Source organism: Protomyctophum bolini (assembly GCF_963924005.1).
Source record: "Protomyctophum bolini genome assembly, chromosome: 2".
NCBI lineage: Eukaryota > Metazoa > Chordata > Actinopteri > Myctophiformes > Myctophidae > Protomyctophum > Protomyctophum bolini.
Window position 1 is genome coordinate 1,173,339 of NC_137863.1, and position 23,255 is coordinate 1,196,593.

Below are 23,255 nucleotides of genomic sequence, written 5' to 3' on the forward strand. Positions count from 1 at the left end.
ATATTTCAATCAATCAATCAAAGACGTACAAATAATACACTCCTATTATAGCCAAAAACATGAAATCACCACAGAGGAGGTTAAAAGGGAGAAAAACATATGCAGTGAGGAGGAAAAGGGATTCAGATTTTAACGGTGGCCAGTTTCGAATTGTAGCCGTCTGTATAGGTGCCCTTTGAGAGCGGCTTTGAAGGAGTCAAGGGATTTGCATGTCTTAATGACTGTTGGGTATATGTGGGAATGCATTCCACATTTTGGTGGCATAGGACAGGAGCGAAATTAATTTAGTCCTTTGTTTGTGCCAAATCTGGGTTGCACATTTTTGTTGAACTAGTAGGCCTACTACTATACTAGCCTATTACGAGTAAGACGCGCGGACGCGGGAAGCGAACGCAGATCGTAAATTGCAATAACAATTAGAATAAATTGTGTCCATATATGGGCACAAAAGGGGCCAGGTCCACAACAAACAAATCACTGGCCCCTTTTGTGCCCATATATGGAGCTGAGTGGACCTGGCCCCTTTTGTGCCCATATATGGAGCTGAGTGATTTCTGATGCAACACACTCCATATTTGGATAGCGGGACAGACAGACACACAGACAGACAGACGCACGCACAGACATGATCTGCTAGGTCTCATAGTAAGTGCTCACTGCGTTCGCAACAAAGAGTTGTTTAAATGAATGTATCAATCTCCATTCCTCACTTCATGGGGAAATAAATTGGGGAACTAAAATGTGACTTTGAACCAACCAACCAACCAACCAACCAGTAGGCTATTCTGTTCCTTTTCCCCCCTTTCTTCTATTATTTGAATCATTAATAAGGTGGGCATAATAAGCTTCGGCTTCAGCCCAAACCTTTTCAGTCAAACTGTAATTCTGTAAACCCTCATTCTGAAATGTACTGTACTGTAAATGACTGAGATAAAAAAACTAACTAACTAACTAAAAAAAACTAACTAACAAACTGCTGGTAAATGGTAATGTGTACATTTTATGAAAACAGCCCTATTTGTTAAATATAGCAAGGCTAAACATCAAAGTGGTAGTATATATAAGTCAAAGTAACATATAGGCCATTTAAGTATAGTAACATAAGTATAAATACAATTCTGAGGTGTATTATATAGCCTACTTTAACTTTACTTGTCTTGAGTATTTCCATTTTCTATCTACTTCTACTGGTAGGCTACTCCATCATTAGGCCTATAACCTCTAGGCAAATGCTCCTTATACTCCACTATATCACACTTTAGAGTTTAAATGTAGATGTCATTTAAATACACATATAATATATCATTATATAGGCTATAGCCTCTATACCTTTAGCCTCTAAGCAGCACATCATAAATTAATTCAGATTAGCCTGACTTTAAAAAACAAGCTGCAACATTAAAGTGTCCTAATGATTTACAACGATCCATTAATATATAATATGATATTATTAATATGATGATATTGATGTTTGGTAGCCATGCACTGTAACTATTGGAATTTGGACCTTCAAATTCAACGATGGCTTAAAGCTATATTTAAGCCATTTATTTGTCAATTTGTCACTGGTGTCATTTTAATCTCAATACCTACTTATACTATTAGTTATACACTCTTACTTCTTTGATCTATTAAAATCCTTGTTGTTATTCATGTCCTCGCTGTATTATTATTTTAATGTTTTAATGTTTAATGGACTGTATATGGATATATATCACTATAACAGAATGCTCAGGCTATGGACTATATGTTTATGTATAGTTATAACAGAATGCTCAGGCTAGGGACTATATTTATAACTAACAGAATGCTCAGGCTAGGGACTATATTTATATGTATAGTTATAACAGAATGCTCAGGCTATGGACTATATGTTTATGTATAGTTATAACAGAATGCTCAGGCTATGGACTATATGTTTATGTATAGTTATAACAGAATGCTCAGGCTAGGGACTATATTTATAACTAACAGAATGCTCAGGCTAGGGACTATATTTATATGTATAGTTATAACAGAATGCTCAGGCTATGGACTATATGTTTATGTATAGTTATAACAGAATGCTCAGGCTAGGGACTATATGTTTATGTATAGTTATAACAGAATGCTCAGGCTAGGGACTATATGTTTATGTATAGTTATAACAGAATGCTCAGGCTAGGGACTTTATTTATATGGATAGTTATAACAGAATGCTCAGGCTAGGGACTATATTTATATGGATAGTTATAACAGAATGCTCAGGCTATGGACTATATGTTTATGTATAGTTATAACAGAATGCTCAGGCTAGGGACTATATTTATAACTAACAGAATGCTCAGGCTAGGGACTATATTTATATGTATAGTTATAACAGAATGCTCAGGCTATGGACTATATGTTTATGTATAGTTATAACAGAATGCTCAGGCTAGGGACTATATGTTTATGTATAGTTATAACAGAATGCTCAGGCTAGGGACTTTATTTATATGGATAGTTATAACAGAATGCTCAGGCTAGGGACTATATTTATATGGATAGTTATGACAGAATGCTCAGTCTATGGACTATATGTTTATTGTGTATGTATAGTTATAACAGAATGCTCAGGCTATGGACTATATTTATATGGATAGTTATAACAGAATGCTCAGGCTATGGACTATATTTATATGTATAGTTATAACAGAATGCTCAGGCTATGGACTATATTTATATGTATAGTTATAACAGAATGCTCAGGCTAGGGACTATATGTTTATAGTTATAACAGAATGCTCAGGCTATGGACTATATGTTTATGTATAGTTATAACAGAATGCTCAGGCTATGGACTATATGTTTATGTATAGTTATAACAGAATGCTCAGGCTAGGGACTATATGTTTATGTATAGTTATAACAGAATGCTCAGGCTAGGGACTATATTTATATGTATAGTTATAACAGAATGCTCAGGCTATGGACTATATATGTATATGTATAGTTATAACAGAATGCTCAGGCTAGGGACTTTATTTATATGGATAGTTATAACAGAATGCTCAGGCTATGGACTATATTTATATGGATAGTTATAACAGAATGCTCAGGCTATGGACTATATTTATATGTATAGTTATAACAGAATGCTCAGGCTATGGACTATATATGTATATGTATAGTTATAACAGAATGCTCAGGCTAGGGACTTTATTTATATGGATAGTTATAACAGAATGCTCAGGCTATGGACTATATTTATATGGATAGTTATAACAGAATGCTCAGGCTATGGACTATATTTATATGGATAGTTATAACAGAATGCTCAGGCTATGGACTATATATGTTTATGGATAGTTATAACAGAATGCTCAGGCTATGGACTATATATGTTTATGGATAGTTATAACAGAATGCTCAGGCTATGGACTATATGTAGGCCTATATGGATAGTTATATCACTATAACAGAAAACTCAGGCTATGGACTATAGCCTATACAGATGAAAATGATCTTAATTCTGTCTCATTTATACATTATGGATGTGGAAGGAAAAAAAACATGTTGATATTCATAATGTGCACTTCAGCTGTTCATGGTAAATAAATACATATAGTATATAATTGGATGGCTATACGCGTGTGTAGACTTCTTTTAATCAAGTATTATATAGTATTAGTATATCAAGTAATTTTGTTATAGGTCGATTATTGCACGTTTGTGATATATAGGTGGCCTATAGCCTAGGCTACTGTACATTACTGTCTGCATCGGTAAAGCCTGCTATACTTTATTGTGCACCATGTCAGATATAGATAATTATATTTAACAATGTAAACTATACATCCCGTTCTTTCATATAACGAGACGAATGTATATATAGGCTACATGTGCGAGGCTCCATATTCTATAACATAATATAGTCTATAGGCTGACGTGACGATCAGGGCCATATAGCCTATGCTTTCCTAAAACATCCATAAAGCTTATATAAGCACACCTATACGGTTGCTATTATGATATTTATATTCAATGACGTGGAACAGACACCTTATTATTTAAAACTATATATGCCAAACAACACAAATGACCATTTGAGAGATCACTATATACACTGGCCTGACGCACTGTCATTTGGATTATAGAGGCGAGAGGATTATGAAAGGTTTAAACTAAAGACCACATATCTATTCTATAGGCTGACAGGGGGACGTAAATATCATAATATATACAGTATATAAACGGGGCCGGGTGTGAAAAAGGCCGTTATTGTGTGTATTCTTCTTCTTGTGACAATAAGCAGAGCTGTCTGTTGTTGGTAAAGTTCGACCACATCATCATGTCATAACATAACATTATGACAAAGATGCTTCTCTTCTAAAAAAAAAAGAAAAAAAAAAAGTATAGTTTCGCTTTGATCTGTTTTCTTCCTCTTACCTCCATGCTCACCCCCGAATTTTGATATTATTTTTGGTTTTTTTGTTATCCCACTTTTTACAGTGAACTTCGGCACCCAGAATGATTTCCTCATCCATGCAAATGACAGTAAAAAAAACATGGCACCGGCGTCCGCACGGCTTTCCGGATCAAAGACATTCCCAGATTAAGAGCCGCCTCTTCCCATTCACTCCCACAGTAAAAAAATCAACCAGCCTCCGCCATTTTGGAGTGATGTGATATAAATCACATTCACGATACAATTAAGCTCATAGCGCGGTGCCGCTATGAGATCTGCTATTTTTCAATAGCTAAAATTTAACAGACAGACAGCTTTTGGCTCTGAAACAATTTATATTCAAAGATTTGAGCCACATTTTTCAAAAAATATTTGTTTATTGTTTATTGTTTATAAGGATCCCCATTAGCTTTTCTCCCTGGGGTCCGACACAGACAAACATTTAACATTTAACAAAAGGCAATATAGTTACAATTGTTTACAAACACTAACTCAAAATAAAACATAGTAAAATAAAATATAAAATAAGAAATAAAAAACATAGGAGAAATAAAAAACAAAGAAAAACATAGCAAACACACTTTCAACACAAAAGGTATTATAATTTATAAATATGCATACTAGCTACTATATTTATTTAATCATTTCTTTTGTTGTAATATTCATGAATGGATAAATGCATTTTTTTTTTACATATTCATTCAGAATTTCAGGGTTTATGCATGTGTGTGCAGTGCACGCATGTGCCCATGCATGCTTGCGCACGTGCGGTACCTGCATGTTTGTGTGCGTGTTTGTTTGAGATGTGTTAAAATAAGTTAGTTTATAGTTAGTTTCATTTATTGTCCACGTGTGGAAATTCGTCTTCGGTCTCAAACAGTAAAAAACAAACGGTTACAACGACAGCAACAACATGCACTTAACACAATTATTTTCACATGGCAAAAAAGTGCAGGACAACAAACAGTGGCAGATACATTGGAAAAACAAACAAATCTAGCGAGACATGGTATCATTTAGTGCCTTAATGGCATTTGGTATGAAAGAATTTAAAAAAATGTTACGGTTAGCTCTTGGTACTTTGTACCGTCGAGGGAAGTATAGTTCGAACTCCCTGCAGAGTGGATCAGAGGAGGTCGTTTGCTATCTTGATAGCTTTTTTACGAAGTACCTCCTTGTAGATATACAGCCTAATTGTTGCTGTCTCTTCCCAATTATTTTTGAGGCTATAGGTTTACTATTCGCTGCAGCTTGCTTCTTCCTTTTACATTTAGATTGCCAAACCACATTGCCATGTTAAAAGTCAAGATTCCCTCTATTATCAGGTTTTTATAGACTGTTTCCATAATATGCTTGCTCACTCTGAAGGAGTTGAGCTTGCGAGTTGAGCTTGCGTATAATACAGAAATGATGTGCACGTGCCGCCATCTTGGAGCGATGCGCCATCTAGTGGCGATTCCAAAGACAAAAAAATATTGGGACTAACGTCTCTTGCTCTAGATTGTCTTTGATTGTGATTGTGATTGTACGTACAAGTGGAAGTGACGTCAGCACGCAGCATGCGGCGCACCCGAGGACGTTTGTACTATATAGTAATGTTTTTTAAATATATACATTAATTTACACTGTTGTTGTGCAACACGTCACTAAAGAGAAATTACCTAAACATGAGTGTAGGCTATAGAAAACATCAAATTTTTATGTGATAGGCCTATTAATATTATGTTGGAGGGTATTTACGCAACCTTCCGTGGTTCTAATAATACCATAGTACATTATGAATATCATAGTTTAATATTAATATTATGTTGGAGGGTATTTACTCAACCTTCCGTGGTTCTAATTAATACCATAGTTTAGTATTAATATCATAGTTTAATATTAATATTATGTTGGAGGGTAAGCTATTTACTAAACCACTGCTTCCCAGGGGTCCTTGAGAGAGTTCCAGGGGGTCCCCAGCTAAATTATATACTTAGGAACCAAATGAACCCCCCAACAATTAACCCACCCCTTTTCCCCCTCACTGTCTATGTTTATTTCCCCTTTTTACCTCCTTTATGATGAATTCCTGTTCTGTTCTTTGGCTAGAAGTGTCCATTTGTATACGTCTCTAAATGTTTTGATGAATTGAACAAGGTGGACCCTCTTGTAAACAAGTGTAATGCTTAATTGGGTCGTCCACTCACAGTTAATTAACAGTCTTTTTAGGCCTATTGAGTTTGTGCTTGAAATGTATAGTAGGCCTACTGTAATTCTGCAAACTGTTAAAATAAATATTTCAATCAATCAAGAAACCCTTATGGGTCTGTAACTCTGAGAGTGTACAAATGGAACGTCCATTTGGTTCCATTTGTACACTCTCAGAGTTACATTATCATTGATTTTACAATATAAATATAAAGATCATTAGGCTATGAGTCTGTAGACTATATGTGGATCAAACTGGGGGTCCTTAATTGATATTAAACGGGTTGAGAATCACTGCTAGAGCCGTAGAAATCTTCTCTTATGGGGGTCCCTGCGGCGTATCTTTTCAAATGGGGGTCCACGGGGCTAATTAGTGTTAATTTGGGGGTCCTTGACATGAAAAGGTTTGGGAACCTTCAACCACTGTACTAAACCATCCGGTTTGTAGGAGGATGGTGTTCAGACGAAGCTGTTGTCTTTTAGCAGAGCTACGCTGCCATCTAGCGGTGGATATGACTCATTGCTCACACTATAGTCGGTACCCAGGCTTTTATTACTCACACACTTGACTAAAGGAACACTTCAACACTTTTCAACATACCTTCATATAATAGCACAATAATAGATATAGTCAGAACTTCTGTGGTCTTTGGAAGTTCAATACAATCAGAGAGGACTTTTCTGTTTGGATGAACGGTCTGCCATTGGACGTTGCACAGTCATAGGTAGCAAATAATTGCCATGAACTTATAAGATGGCCGCGGTGGAGAATATAGTATCAACTGATTTCTCTTTAAGCCAACAATAACACAAGTTATTCAGAGTTAGGACGACATTAGGTAATAACTGAAAACAGAAAAGAAAGACATACTCTATTAATTCACAGATATATAGCGACTGCGTGAGCGTATCATTATTGCTGTATTCAGAGCATTTTACATTATATATATATAAAACCAGCAAACCCGTAATCCCCCGTCTGGTCACATGGTAGCCTGGGCTAACGCTAGGCCTTTCTGGCCTAGGTGGGAGGGCCGCGGCTCTGTCCGTCTATATATATATATTTACATACATAAACATAGTGGTTCACTTAAAAGATAATAACATCAGTTTACAAAATAATTCATGACTTAGTATATTCATTTTTGTATTTGTACGACGCCCCTCACGTCACAGGGGTGTGATTGTGTTGGCTATAGATGCTGCAGCAGAAGGTCTTCACTACAGTCAGTAGTAGGAGTCCACATCTAGAATGATAATAACAATAAGATTATTAATAATATAATAACAATGAGAATGATCCACATCAGGGTTTAACCCTGTGAGAACCACTCACATAGAAACATGAGGTTTTAACCCTGTGAGAACCACTCACATAGAAACATAGGGTTTTAACCCTGTGAGAACCACTCACATAGAAACATAGGGTTTAGCCCTGTGAGAACCACTCACATAGAAACATAGGGTTTAACCCTGTGAGAACCACTCACATAGAAACATATAGGGTTTAGCCCTGTGAGAACCACTCACATAGAAACATAGGGTTTAGCCCTGTGAGAACCACTCACATAGAAACATAGGGTTTCAGAAAACTGTCAGGATTTAGAAGACAGTTGTAGCCCAAATGGGTGGTGGAACGTACCATGTCTTCAGGGACAGGAGGGGTGTTGGGCTGTTGTTGAGGTGGAGAAGGCGGAGGTGTCGGATCACTGTGGAAGACACAATAATACACTTTATTCACACAAAACAATCACACCCGTGTGAAGTGAGGGGCGCTGATATATTAAAGTCTAAAGGTGTGTGGAGAGTAGACCTTAACTCATGTTGATGAGGTGATGTAATGGTGATGTAAAACAAACGGTGCAAACAAACACAAACACAAACATTAAACGCTGTTAACAATAAAGAGAACAATATGACGTAAAGAGGCACATTATGACGTACATTTTCCATTCATTGTCAATGTGGCGTTTATAAAAAGAACCATTGAACTAAAAACAAACATTAAACCTGCTGTATAGAGGAGGGGCTATAGCGCCCCCTATACAAACAAATGAAACCCAAAGTTAAGCTATAGTTACATAGTCATTACGTCATCATTTCGATGATGTCACTGTGATGTCATGCACTTACAAGGACATGTGGGTTCTGGGACAGGGCGTTCTGCTGACGTAGCCGTTTGGTCCTATTGGTCCGTTTACTGGCGGAGGCGGAGCTTCTGCAGAAAGAAACATGAAAGACACATTCCTATTGGTCCAGATGTCATGAAACATGAAACACACGTTCCTATTGGTCCAGATGTCATGAAACATGAAACACACGTTCCTATTGGTCCAGATGTCATGAAACATGAAACACACGTTCCTATTGGTCCAGATGTCATGAAACATGAAACACACGTTCCTATTGGTCCAGATGTCATGAAACACATTCCTTGTGACTGTATCTGTGCCCAGAGTCACATTATTGGTTCCATGCATTTTTGTGATTTCTATGCACCATTTTTCATGTGTTTTATTAGTGTTTTTGGCAGCAAATTTAGATTTTAGTTTTAGTCATAGTCTCTTGAATAGTTTTCATTTAGTTTTAGTCACATTTTAGTCACCTGAAGAGTTAGTGTTAAGTCTATTTTTAGTTGACTGAATGTCATACGATTTTAGTCGACTACATCTGCGGTTGATTTAGTCGACTACAATGTGTTTTGACAGGCCTTGATGTCGTTGTAATGACATGTTTTACACTTCGGTTGCATGCTGAAAATAGCAGATCTACAATCTCACAACGCGTCGCAGCGTGCGACGCGTTGTGAGATTGTAGATCTGCTATTTTCAGCATGCAACCCAGCATAAAACTGGATCTCTTGTCCACTAGTCCCTTCCTAACATTTTAGTCTAGTTTTTATTTGTTGACGAAATTGTCAGTATATTTAGTCTTAGTTTTAGTCATCATAGATTCGTTTTTATTTAGTTTAAGTCAGTGGAAAAAGGTAGTCAACGAACATTTTTTCGTCTTAGTTTTAGTCGACGAAAACAACACTGTTTGCATGTATTTTATTATTTTCTACCAATCCGCTGCAGCGCTATGAAATGTTTCTCTAGTTATCTGCTGGACTAATTATGCCATGAGAAAACCAGTTGGATATACATGTGTTGCCATGGCAACAGGCAGTGATTGGGAAGCCCCGCCCCCCCACAGCTCACCTGGCTGATGGAGTGAGTGAGGGGCCAATCACAATGTTTGAGCCACCTGGAGAGATTGACTCTGTCAGTCCAGAGTGGAGGTGAACAGAGAGACAGACAGGCTACTGTCAGTCCAGAGAGACAGACAGGCTACTGTCAGTCCAGAGAGACAGACAGGCTGTCAGTCCAGAGAGACAGACAGGCTGTCAGTCCAGAGAGACAGACAGGCTACTGTCAGTCCAGAGTGGAGGTGAACAGAGAGACAGACAGGCTGTCAGTCCAGAGTGGAGGTGAACAGAGAGACAGACAGGCAGAGAGACAGACGGGCTAACTGCCGTGAGCAAGAGGAATATTTCCCCAAGTCTTGCCATTCTTTTCCTTTTTGGATCATTCCCTTAATATTGGATTCTATACCTTTGGATTCAGAGACCTTCTTCCCCATTCCTGGAGTTTGGATATTCGACCAGACTTTACCAAGGAGTTTAAGGGAGGCCAGAGAAGACTGGGCACACTCTACAGACTGGTTTGGATTTGCTTTATTTTTTTGGACACATTGAGTTTAGTTTTGGACACATTGGTCTGTATTTTACGTGTCTTATGTACCAGGTCTTATTCCCTAACTTGAGTAAACGAAAGACCTGGAGGCGTGATCAATGCTCTTTGGCCACTCAGAATAGCCAAATGGCATTGATTACGCCTCCCAGGTCTTTAGTTTAGGTATAGAATAGTGAGTAGTGAACGTACCGGCCTTGAAGCGCGAGAAGGCCTGGTCTTTGGGGATGTCTGGGTAGAGGTAGAGCAGAGGGTTGGACGGGGCCTCCGAGCCCTGCTGGAACTTGTAGTTATAAACCTCGTCTGACATGGAGACCCCCGTCAGCTCCTTCCTGGTGTACGGCTTCACCGCACGCACCGTGGCTGTACGCACACGCACACACACACACACACACACACACACACACACACACACATTCAAAATATGTATTGATGTGCACGTAAACAGAAGTACAAGATTGCCTTACAAGCTGCATATAAGGTTGCAGAAGGTTGTCTGTATATATGTTGAGTATGAACCAAGACAAAGTCCTATCGACTTGTTGACATGGCAAATAAATTATTGAATCTTGAATCTTGAATGGTTCCACCCAGTTGAAGGTGTGTTTCATGTATACTTCAGTACCTCTGTATAGGTCTGTGGTTCCACCCAGCTGAAGGTGTGTTTCATGTTCTTCAGTACCTCTGTATAGGTCTGTGGTTCCACCCAGCTGAAGGTGTGTTTCATGTTCTTCAGTACCTCTGTATAGGTCTGTGGTTCCACCCGGCTGAAGGTGTGTTTCAGTGTTTCAGTACCTCTGTTGAGGCCGATCCGTTCCACCCAGCTGAAGGTAACGGCGCCGTCTCTGGCGGAGTCGCTGAAGCGAAGCAGAAACGTCCCGTTTGGCTTTTCCATCAGCAGAGCCGCGGCCGCTTCTTTACTCACGAACCCCATGATGTACCTGAAAGCACCCAGAGAATACAACTCCCATGATGCACCTGGAACTACAACTCCCATGATGCACCTGAAAGCACCCAGAGAATACAACTCCCATGATGCACCTGGAACTACAACTCCCATGATGCACCTGAAAGCACCCAGAGAATACAACTCCCATGATGCACCTGGAACCACCCAGAGAATACAACTCCCATGATGCATAAACTGTGTTTGAATACTTTGTATACATATTATGTTTAAGTTAATTAACAAAAGGGTAGACGTAATAAGCTTATAGGCTTCAGTCTATATTTTCACAATATGAAATGTTGTGATGAATTAAGTGTTTAAATGTTTTTGTACGGGGAAGAAAAATGAATAAACTAAACTAATTGTGGACTTATGTACAAACAAATCATAATATTCAATTTGGCATTCTAGCTGAATACGTCAGAAGCGCCATATTCATGTAATAATAATAACAGTATCATCTCACCCTGCATCCCAGAGGTCTAGGAGGTACGTTTTGATCAGCTCCAGGATTCCGTTGAGCCAAAACCACACACCCTCATTCTAGACAAAAACATGAATGAACAAATTAATAGTTTAAAAAAGTTATATTAAAGGAGAATTCCATGCTAGAAGGCTTTCTTACCTTTCTTTGTAGTTGTTACGTCCCCACCAAAGAGGTCCAGGTGTTTTCTTTGTGCAAAAACTCCTTATTGGCTATTTCCCTAGATCTGATCCATATCCTTCTACTGCTTCTACGATTCTGCCATGCGCAGTACAAGGATATGGGACTTCCAATTTTAAATCTCAAATCGAAATCAGACCAGCCTCTCCTCTTTGGCGTAAATAAAAAGAACGTTTTTGCTACTCACCAAAACAAAGGCGGGTTGTGTCAATAGAAAGATTACTTTCCTTAGTGGAAGCACTCTGAGCCCCCCACCACACGTATAAACGGTACTTTTTGGCCAAAAAGGGATATTTTTTCACCGGAGGAAAAATATCCTCTATGAGGCAGTTCTCTGGGCAATATCAGTTTCCGGTGGAAACAAAATCCCTTTTTGGCCAAAAAGTACAGTTTATACGTGTGGTGGGGTGGGGGTGGGGGGGCTCAGAGTGCTTCCACTAAGGAAAGTAGTCTTTCTATTGACACAACCCGCCTTTGTTTTGGTGAGTAGCAAAAACGTTCTTTTTATTTACACTAAAGAGTAGAGGCTGGTCTGCATTCATGCGAGCGGCGGAAGTTGATAGTAACATAGCTCTAATGCACGCATTAGAGCTAGGACCAGAGCTACTATTTCCCCTACCATAAGCGCTCAATGAATTGCATTGCATTGAATGGGAATTGAATGGGGCTATGGGGTGTTATGCTAGTTCGCTTATTTCCATCGAAATAAGTAAAGTGTGCATTATGAAGAGAGGATATATACAAAGAAATTATAATTTTGAGCGATGGTCCGATGGAAATAAGTGAATTAGCACAACACCCCATAGCCCCATTCAATTCCCATTCAATGCAATTCATTGAGGGCTTATGGTAGGGGAAATAGCCAATAAGGAGCTTTAGCACAAAAAAACACCTGGACCTCTTTGGTGGGGACGTAACAACTACAAATAAAAGGTAAGAAAGCCTTTTAGTATGGAATTCTCCTTTAACCCATATGCGTGCGTGCGTGTGTACATGTGTGCGTGTGTACATGCGTGTGTGTGTACGTGTGTACATGCATGCGTGCGTGCGTGTATAATGCTCCTATATGCATTCACGCCCACCTTGTTGCAGAAGCGGCCCCAGGTGATGTCATCAGGGTCGTCTGTAAGAATGTAAACAAACATCACTGTCCGGTTTCTATAGCAACAGCACAACTATAGTCCAATAGCAGCGTGTGTGTACGTGTGTGTACATGTGTGTACATGTGTGTATAGTTTACTGAGAGGGGTGGATGCTATAATAGGCCAATGTGAAAAGGGTGGGATATATTCCTCAGCCTAGTAGGAACGTCTGTCTCCTTCGGCCTGGTGGAGACAACTAAACATACTCTCTCCCCATGCCTTCATGGTGGAGACGACTAAACATACTCTCTCCCCATGTCTTCGGCCTGGTGGAGACAACTAAACGTACTCTCTCCCCGTGCCTTCATGGTGGAGACAACAAAACATACTCTCTCCCCATGCCTTCATGGTGGAGACAACTAAACATACTCTCTCCCCATGCCTTCATGGTGGAGACAACTAAACATACTCTCTCCCCATGCCTTCGGCCTGGTGGAGACAACAAAACATACTCTCTCCCCATGCCTTCGGCCTGGTGGAGACAACTAAACATACTCTCTCCCCATGCCTTCGGCCTGGTGGAGACAACAAAACATACTCTCTCCCCATGCCTTCGGCCTGGTGGAGACAACTAAACATACTCTCTCCCCGTGTCTTCGGCCTGGTGGAGACAACTAAACATACTCTCTCCCCATGCCTTCGGCCTGGTGGAGACAACTAAACATACTCTCTCCCCATGCCTTCGGCCTGGTGGAGACAACTAAACATACTCTCTCCCCGTGTCTTCGGCCTGGTGGAGACAACTAAACATACTCTCTCCCCATGCCTTCGGCCTGGTGGAGACAACTAAACATACTCTCTCCCCGTGCCTTCATGGTGGAGACAACTAAACATACTCTCTCCCCGTGCCTTCATGGTGGAGACAACTAAACATACTCTCTCCCCGTGCCTTCATGGTGGAGACAACTAAACATACTCTCTCCCCATGCCTTCATGGTGGAGACAACTAAACATACTCTCTCCCCATGCCTTCATGGTGGAGACAACTAAACATACTCTCTCCCCGTGCCTTCATGGTGGAGACAACTAAACATACTCTCTCCCCATGCCTTCATGGTGGAGACAACTAAACATACTCTCTCCCCGTGCCTTCATGGTGGAGACAACTAAACATACTCTCTCCCCATGCCTTCATGGTGGAGACAACTAAACATACTCTCTCCCCATGCCTTCATGGTGGAGACAACTAAACATACTCTCTCCCCATGCCTTCATGGTGGAGACAACTAAACATACTCTCTCCCCATGTCTTCGGCCTGGTGGAGACAACTAAACATACTCTCTCCCCATGCCTTCATGGTGGAGACAACTAAACATACTCTCTCCCCATGCCTTCATGGTGGAGACAACTAAACATTCTCTCTCCCCATGCCTTCATGGTGGAGACAACTAAACATACTCTCTCCCCATGCCTTCATGGTGGAGACAACTAAACATACTCTCTCCCCATGCCTTCATGGTGGAGACAACTAAACATACTCTCTCCCCATGTCTTCGGCCTGGTGGAGACAACTAAACATACTCTCTCCCCATGCCTTCATGGTGGAGACAACTAAACATACTCTCTCCCCATGCCTTCATGGTGGAGACAACTAAACATTCTCTCTCCCCATGCCTTCATGGTGGAGACAACTAAACATACTCTCTCCCCATGCCTTCATGGTGGAGACAACTAAACATACTCTCTCCCCATGCCTTCGGCCTGGTGGAGACAACTAAACATACTCTCTCCCCATGCCTTCATGGTGGAGACAACTAAACATACTCTCTCCCCATGCCTTCATGGTGGAGACAACTAAACATACTCTCTCCCCATGCCTTCATGGTGGAGACAACTAAACATACTCTCTCCCCATGCCTTCATGGTGGAGACAACTAAACATACTCTCTCCCCATGCCTTCATGGTGGAGACAACTAAACATACTCTCTCCCCATGCGTTCATGGTGGAGACAACTAAACATACTCTCTCCCCGTGTCTTCGGCCTGGTGGAGACAACTAAACATACTCTCTCCCCATGCCTTCATGGTGGAGACAACTAAACATACTCTCTCCCCATGCCTTCAGCCTGGTGGAGACAACTAAACATACTCTCTCCCCATGCCTTCATGGTGGAGACAACTAAACATACTCTCTCCCCATGCCTTCAGCCTGGTGGAGACAACTAAACATACTCTCTCCCCATGTCTTCAGCCTGGTGGAGACAACTAAACATACTCTCTCCCCGTGTCTTCATGGTGGAGACAACTAAACATACTCTCTCCCCATGCCTTCAGCCTGGTGGAGACAACTAAACATACTCTCTCCCCATGCCTTCATGGTGGAGACAACTAAACATACTCTCTCCCCATGTCTTCAGCCTGGTGGAGACAACTAAACATACTCTCTCCCCGTGTCTTCATGGTGGAGACAACTAAACATACTCTCTCCCCATGCCTTCATGGTGGAGACAACTAAACATACTCTCTCCCCATGCCTTCATGGTGGAGACAACTAAACATACTCTCTCCCCATGCCTTCATGGTGGAGACAACTAAACATACTCTCTCCCCATGTCTTCGGCCTGGTGGAGACAACTAAACATACTCTCTCCCCATGCCTTCATGGTGGAGACAACTAAACATACTCTCTCCCCATGCCTTCATGGTGGAGACAACTAAACATTCTCTCTCCCCATGCCTTCATGGTGGAGACAACTAAACATACTCTCTCCCCATGCCTTCATGGTGGAGACAACTAAACATACTCTCTCCCCATGCCTTCGGCCTGGTGGAGACAACTAAACATACTCTCTCCCCATGCCTTCATGGTGGAGACAACTAAACATACTCTCTCCCCATGCCTTCATGGTGGAGACAACTAAACATACTCTCTCCCCATGCCTTCATGGTGGAGACAACTAAACATACTCTCTCCCCATGCCTTCATGGTGGAGACAACTAAACATACTCTCTCCCCATGCCTTCATGGTGGAGACAACTAAACATACTCTCTCCCCATGCGTTCATGGTGGAGACAACTAAACATACTCTCTCCCCGTGTCTTCGGCCTGGTGGAGACAACTAAACATACTCTCTCCCCATGCCTTCATGGTGGAGACAACTAAACATACTCTCTCCCCATGCCTTCAGCCTGGTGGAGACAACTAAACATACTCTCTCCCCATGCCTTCATGGTGGAGACAACTAAACATACTCTCTCCCCATGCCTTCAGCCTGGTGGAGACAACTAAACATACTCTCTCCCCATGTCTTCAGCCTGGTGGAGACAACTAAACATACTCTCTCCCCGTGTCTTCATGGTGGAGACAACTAAACATACTCTCTCCCCATGCCTTCAGCCTGGTGGAGACAACTAAACATACTCTCTCCCCATGCCTTCATGGTGGAGACAACTAAACATACTCTCTCCCCATGTCTTCAGCCTGGTGGAGACAACTAAACATACTCTCTCCCCGTGTCTTCATGGTGGAGACAACTAAACATACTCTCTCCCCATGCCTTCATGGTGGAGACAACTAAACATACTCTCTCCCCATGTCTTCAGCCTGGTGGAGACAACTAAACATACTCTCTCCCCGTGTCTTCATGGTGGAGACAACTAAACATACTCTCTCCCCGTGTCTTCATGGTGGAGACAACTAAACATACTCTCTCCCCGTGTCTTCATGGTGGAGACAACTAAACATACTCTCTCCCCGTGCCTTCGGCCTGGTGGAGACAACTAAACAATGTATGAATGAATGAACCATTGTAAAGCGCTTTGAGCACTTGGAAAAGCGCTATAAAAATGCAATTCATTATTAATTCATTATTAAACATACTCTCTCCCCATGCCTTCAGCCTGGTGGAGACAATACATAATTGGGCCTGCATACAGACAGACAGACAGACAGACAGACAGACCAGTCAGCTTGTCTCTGATGGCGTTCAGCTGCCGGTCGTCCAGTCCTCGTCCGCTGATGGATTTGAACTGCCAGCTCAACACATCTGACAGGACCTGCCATGGCACTGGAGGAGGCCTGACGAACAGGGACAGGGACAGGTCCTGGAATATACAAAACACACGACGACAGGTCCCAATGCAGCGTAGTCGGACAACGTGGCAAAGTGTGCGTGCGTGTCATGTGTGTGTCACGTGTGTGTCACATGTGTGCGTGTGTGCGTGTGTGTCACGTGTGTGCGTGTGTGTCACATGTGTGCATGTGTGCGTGTGTGTCACGTGTGTGTGTGCGTACCTGTTCAGGGTCCATCATGTTGTACCAGAGAACGGAGGCCCAGGCTGCAGGAACCTGATTACTGCTGGACACCACTACCACTGGTAGACTGGAGGACTACAACACAATGCATCATGGTTAATGTAGTCTACCACTGGTAGACTGGAGGACTACAACACAATGCATCATGGTTAATGTAGTCACTGCTGGTAGACTGGAGGACTACAACACAATGCATCATGGTTAACACCACTACCACTGGTAGACTGGAGGACTACAACACAATGCATCATGGTTAACACCACTACCACTGGTAGACTGGAGGACTACAACACAATGCATCATGGTTAACACCACTACCACTGGTAGACTGGTGGACTACAACACAATGCATCATGGTTAACACCACTACCACTGGTAGACTGGCGGACTACAACACAATGCATCATGGTTAATGTAGTCACTGCTGGACCTCACCTGTATGTGGACTTTTAGGCCGTCCTTGTTTAGTTGGGTGACGAACGTAATGACGTGCAGTTCCTCTGTGACGGATACTGGACCCTGAAGGAACCAGATGGAAGACTGTGAGTCTGTGAGCACTTAACGCCCAGCGCTCAGGACGGGCTGGGAGTGGCGCTCAAAAGTGGCGCATCAAAGTGGTGGGTTGGCTGGGACGGTGCATACGGACCGGGCGAAACTATTACTTGCGCGCTCTGCTTGTGCAAGTAATGATCAATCTGATCTCAAGTCTGCTTGTGCGGTAGGTCCACTTAATGACGTCACACGAGCGTTAAGCGATTGGCTATAGGCTCTGTGGTCGGCGGGCTTAATGACGTATAGCTATTCAGTGATTGGCTATAGGCTCTGTGGTGGGAGGGCTTAATGACGTATAGCTATTCAGTGATTGGCTATAGGCTCTGTGGTGGAAGGGCTTAATGACATCCAGTGGTTGTAAGGTTAAAACGTCATACCTCAGTAGGCCTCCTGGTTTTCTCCTTGAGCGACTAGAAGAAAAACACAAAGATCAATCGACGATCATTGGAATGCGTTTAGCGTGTGCGTGTGTGTTATGTTACGTAGACGGCACTGGAATTGCATTGTATGTAGTCATAGCACGTCATAGTACATATGTATAGCATAGTAGTATATATGTATAGTTTCATTATATAGATATTCCACTGTTACGTTCTTAGCTTAACGCATGTTTCATGATAAATGCTTTTTATGTATGTGATGTATTGCCATGCTTTTTGCTCTTGCTTAATGTAAATCGCTCTGGATTAAGAGCGTCTGCTAAATGCCTAAATTGTAAATTGTAAATTGTGTGCGTGTGTGTGTGTGCTTTAATGTCTTCCGTTCTACTGGTTTAGCAACATTTTGTTTACAATTTACAATTTAGGCATTTAGCAGGACTTAGCTCTGGACTTAAAGGAGAATTCCATACTAAAAGGCTTTCTTACCTTTCTTTGTAGGTAAGACCAAAGAGGTCCAGGTGTTATTTTGTGCAAAAGCTCCTTATTGGCTATTTTCCCTACCATAAGCCCTAAATGAATTGCATTGAATTGAATGGGATGTATGGGGTATTGTGCTAATTTGCTTATTTCCATCGAAATAGGTAGTAAAGTGTGCCGCTTGGGTTATTATTTACATTATGAAGAGAGGATATATACAAAAGAATTATAAATTTGAGCGATGGAAATAAGCGAATTAGCACAACACCCCATAGCCCCATTCAATTCAATGCAATTCATTTAGGGCTTATGGTAGGGGAAATAGCCAATAAGGAGCTTTTGCACAAAATAACACCTGGACCTCTTTGATGGGGACGTAACCACAGGTAAGAAAGCCTTTTAGTATGGAATTCTCCTTTAATGCAGAGCGATTAGAGTGAAGTTGAGTTGAAACGTTGTCGTATGTCGTCGTTCTCACCAGCAGTGAATCCGAAGTCTGTCCGAACTCTGCTACCAGGCCTCCGCCCGGGCTCTCCAGACCCAACCATTTGGTTTGGACTCCATTTTCGAAGGTAAATTTGCGAAACCTGAGGATATTTGGAACTTAATTACACTTGTAACGGCTAATTAACACGTGCAGTGCAGTGCAGTGCAGTGCAGTGCAGCGCAGCGCATTACCACTCAGTTTAGACGGGTCTGATTGTATATGAATGATAAACAGACGTACCCTTTAACACTGCTGCTGTGGATAAACCCCCCCCCCCACAAATAACGCGTTAGAAAACAATATTGTCATGAATATAATGTAGAATATTATAATAACGTCGTAGACGATGTTGTTCACTTACTCCTCCTGAAGATCTGCCTCCACTCTGAGATGATCCCGGAGGTCAGGGAGGTTGGCCAGAAACCTGAACACAGTCAGATGAGTATAAATATACATTTTTAAATTTGCGTTTTTTCATGTCATATGAAAGCAGGGAATCATAGCTTCAAATCGACATATAGGTTGTTCAGTTTGACCCACCAGTTTTGGAGACATGGCTTATAGAGTAATGTCTTGCAGAGAAACAGAGAGTTGAGAAAACAGGCTTGAAAAGGTTCACTTCTGTGGACTCTAACATTACACCTATAGCTACATGTTTAAGCATTTATTTATTATTTATATGTCTTCTGTGGTCTCTAACATTACACCTATAGCTACATGTTTAAGCATTTATTTCATATTTACATGTCTTCTGTGGTCTCTAACATTACACCTAGCTACATGTTTATGCATTTATTTCATATTTACATGTCTTCTGTGGTCTCTAACATTACACCTATAGCTACATGTTTAAGCATTTATTTCATATTTACATGTCTTCTGTGGTCTCTAACATTACACCTATAGCTACATGTTTAAGCATTTATTTCATATTTACATGTCTTCTGTGGTCTCTAACATTACACCTATAGCTACATGTTTAAGCATTTATTTCATATTTACATGTCTTCTGTGGTCTCTAACATTACACCTATAGCTACATGTTTAAGCATTTATTTTATATTTACATGTCTTCTGTGGTCTCTAACATTACACCTATAGCTACATGTTTAAGCATTTATTTCATATTTACATTAAATTATTTTCCAATTTTGAATAGCAGTACTCTATATAAGTATATGAGTTATACAGAGTAATTATGTATAAACTGATGTTTCCACATGTGTACACACATTTAGCGTACATAGGGCTGTATTTTACGTGTCTTATGTACCAGGTCTTATTCCCTAACTTGAGTAAACTAAAGACCTGGAGGCGTGGTCAATGCCATTTGGCCACTCAGAATAGCCAAATGGCATTGACCACGCCTCCCAGGTCTTTAGTTTACTCAAATTATAGGGAATAAGACCTGGTACTTAAGACACGCAAAATACAGCCCTTATAGAGTCATAGTTCCAGATGTGTACAGTGTAGTGTGCACCTCTGGAAACATCTGTTATTATAGTAATCAATCATAGATGGTTCCAGGTGTGTAAAACTCACCTGAGTTTGACGGAGAACTGCGTCTTAGTTTTCACAACGAGAGGTCGGTGAGTCAGAGATGACATGCAGGGCTGTCTCTCCACCACTAGAGCTCTGGAAATACACGTTTACATAGTCTAAATACACACGTTTTTATAGTCTAAATACACACATTTACATAGTCTAAATACACACATTTTTATATTCTAAATACACACATTTATATCCATTGTAAAATACCCGGTAAGCTGGGGCCTCGAGTGGCTTATTGCTTTTCTAAATTTACAGTTACGGTTTTCTTGTTTGTTTATATCATTCAGTAGGGAAAGAGACAGGGAGAGACGTCATTGTGAAGTGTACCGTTTACCTGTGATTACAACTTCCTATAAAGTGTTCAAAGTAGACCCCACGATCCTGCTGATTTATTCCTTAGTTTAATAATTTGCCTTGCTGTGAAGAGGGCTATTGTTACACGTTACAGTGTGTGTGTGTGTGTGTGTGTGTGTGTGTGTGTGTGTGTGTGTGTGTGTGTGTGTGGTTGTGTGTGCGTGTGGTTGTGTGTGTGCGTGTGTATGTAATTAGCATCAGGTACTTTTCCAGAAGCTTCTCCAGAAGGAACTGCATCTTCTGCAGCAGCTGTCGGGTCGATTCCTCTCCGGGGATGATCTGGACACGCCCACGCAACCGAAGGAGCAACTCTGCTACCGCTGTGAACCTGCAGAATGTGCACGCACACACGCACGCACGCACGCACGCACGCACGCACGCACGCACGCACGCACGCACGCACACACACACACACACACACACACACACACACACACACACACACACACACACACACACACACACACACACGCGCGCGCGCACTCCGATCAAATCAGTCCAATGGAGGCTCTCCTACATAGACTTCTATTGCCAAAGAGCATTCATTGCGAATATAGGGCCAAGTCCTGGACCGGGAAAGTAGGCAGAAAGGCATTGGACTCTGCAGGGCAACAGCCCCAGCTTTAATGATCTTAAATCCCTTTATTTTAGATTGTTTTGTAGTAATAGTACAACATAAACATTACAGAGACTTTAGTTGTTACTGTACGATACTTTAAAACAGTTGTCATGTTGCACACATGCCTAAAATAGCTCTTATTTGCGCCGCCCTCGTTGAAAACAATGTATGTCCGACTCCAGCTTGTCTCAGTTCAGGCTGCATTAGAACAGGGCTCGGTTTTCTGCCCCCTCAATGTCCTAACTAGTGAGGTGCTATTTTAGGGTACAGAGGGTAGCGTAGGGTGTTATTTTAGGGTACAGAGGGCAGGGTAGGGTGTTATTTTAGGGTAAAGAGGGTAGCGTAGGGTACCATGTCTCCAGCTGGTCCAGGGAGGTGTTATCTGGACCTCCGATGCAGGCTCTCTGCTGACGGCGACGCCACACAGGAAGCTCCTCGCTCGTCAGCGTTTCGATCGTCTGCTCGGCCAGCTGGAGGAGGTTCACAATCTGCTGCACTGCTGCCACCTGCAGGACAGACACACACATTGCAATCATGCACCCACTAGAAAAAAAATCAGGTCAGGCCAGCTAAAAAAATAAATCTCTCCTAAAGCTCAGGCCAGGCCAGGCCAGCCACAGTCAATTTCAATTCAATTCAGGCAGTGAATCCCTTGACTCCTTCAAAACCGCTCTCAAAGGGCACCTACGGATGGCTGCAATTCGAAACTGGCCCCCGTAAAATCTGAATCCCCCCCACCGCCCCCCCTTTCCCCTCACTGTATATGTATCTTTCCCCTTTTTGCTTCCTATATGATGAATTCCTGTTCTGTTCTTTAACTACACAGAAGTGTCTATTTGTACGTCTCTAAATGTTTTGATGAATTGAACAATGTGGACCCTGTTGTAAACAAGTGTAACGCTTAATTGGGTCGCGCCAGATCAGTCTCTATCCTTTTAATACTCTATGGCTATACGCGAGGCTATAAGCATCATGACACCTTTAAGATGAACAAACATAACACACACATACCGGTTTGGTGACATTCAGGGAGTCAAGGTCATCCTGGATGGAGCGCTGTTCATTTAGTAATGTCTGAGGAAGGGCTGAGCCTTTCAGCTGTTCCACTGTGGACACACGCACGTGCACGCACGCGCACACACACACACACACACACACACACACACACACACACACACACACACACATGTTTAATAATGCTAATGTTATGTAAAACGTACCATTCCTTGTTCCTCGTTGACTATACGATCATTGCTTATGATATTGTATCAAGACAAGAATGTCGCCAATACAAGCGGCCCGAAATGAGTTTTCTTCGACGTCTCCCTTAAGGCTCATTCATAGTCTGGATTTACGGTGGTGAGGTGACCACCGAACTACAACATGACGTCACTGAGGTGACCACCAAACTACAACATGACGTCACTGAGGTGACCACCAAACTACAACATGACGTCACTGAGCCGCGG

The 23,255-nt window shown here is 41.7% G+C and overlaps 1 protein-coding gene across 1 annotated transcript in view; it reads right to left on the reverse strand.

The window, feature by feature from the left end:
* Positions 1-7,279: 7,279 nt before the first annotated feature.
* The window catches only part of LOC308326031 (signal transducer and activator of transcription 1-like), a 21,220-nt gene continuing 5,244 nt past the window's right edge, over positions 7,280-23,255 (reverse strand). Inside the window, exons 7-24 of the mRNA XM_080778842.1 lie at positions 22,798-22,892; positions 22,138-22,292; positions 21,373-21,495; positions 20,802-20,894; positions 19,621-19,683; positions 19,500-19,529; positions 19,251-19,359; positions 18,293-18,325; positions 17,799-17,882; positions 17,343-17,438; positions 17,011-17,152; positions 13,046-13,086; positions 11,766-11,842; positions 11,146-11,291; positions 10,543-10,713; positions 8,753-8,837; positions 8,262-8,328; positions 7,280-7,866 (exon numbers count right to left, since the gene is read on the reverse strand). Of these exons, the coding sequence (XP_080634968.1) occupies positions 7,813-7,866; positions 8,262-8,328; positions 8,753-8,837; positions 10,543-10,713; positions 11,146-11,291; positions 11,766-11,842; positions 13,046-13,086; positions 17,011-17,152; positions 17,343-17,438; positions 17,799-17,882; positions 18,293-18,325; positions 19,251-19,359; positions 19,500-19,529; positions 19,621-19,683; positions 20,802-20,894; positions 21,373-21,495; positions 22,138-22,292; positions 22,798-22,892 (1,664 nt within the window). The 3' untranslated portion in view covers positions 7,280-7,812. The remainder of the gene's footprint in view (positions 7,867-8,261; positions 8,329-8,752; positions 8,838-10,542; positions 10,714-11,145; positions 11,292-11,765; positions 11,843-13,045; positions 13,087-17,010; positions 17,153-17,342; positions 17,439-17,798; positions 17,883-18,292; positions 18,326-19,250; positions 19,360-19,499; positions 19,530-19,620; positions 19,684-20,801; positions 20,895-21,372; positions 21,496-22,137; positions 22,293-22,797; positions 22,893-23,255) is intronic.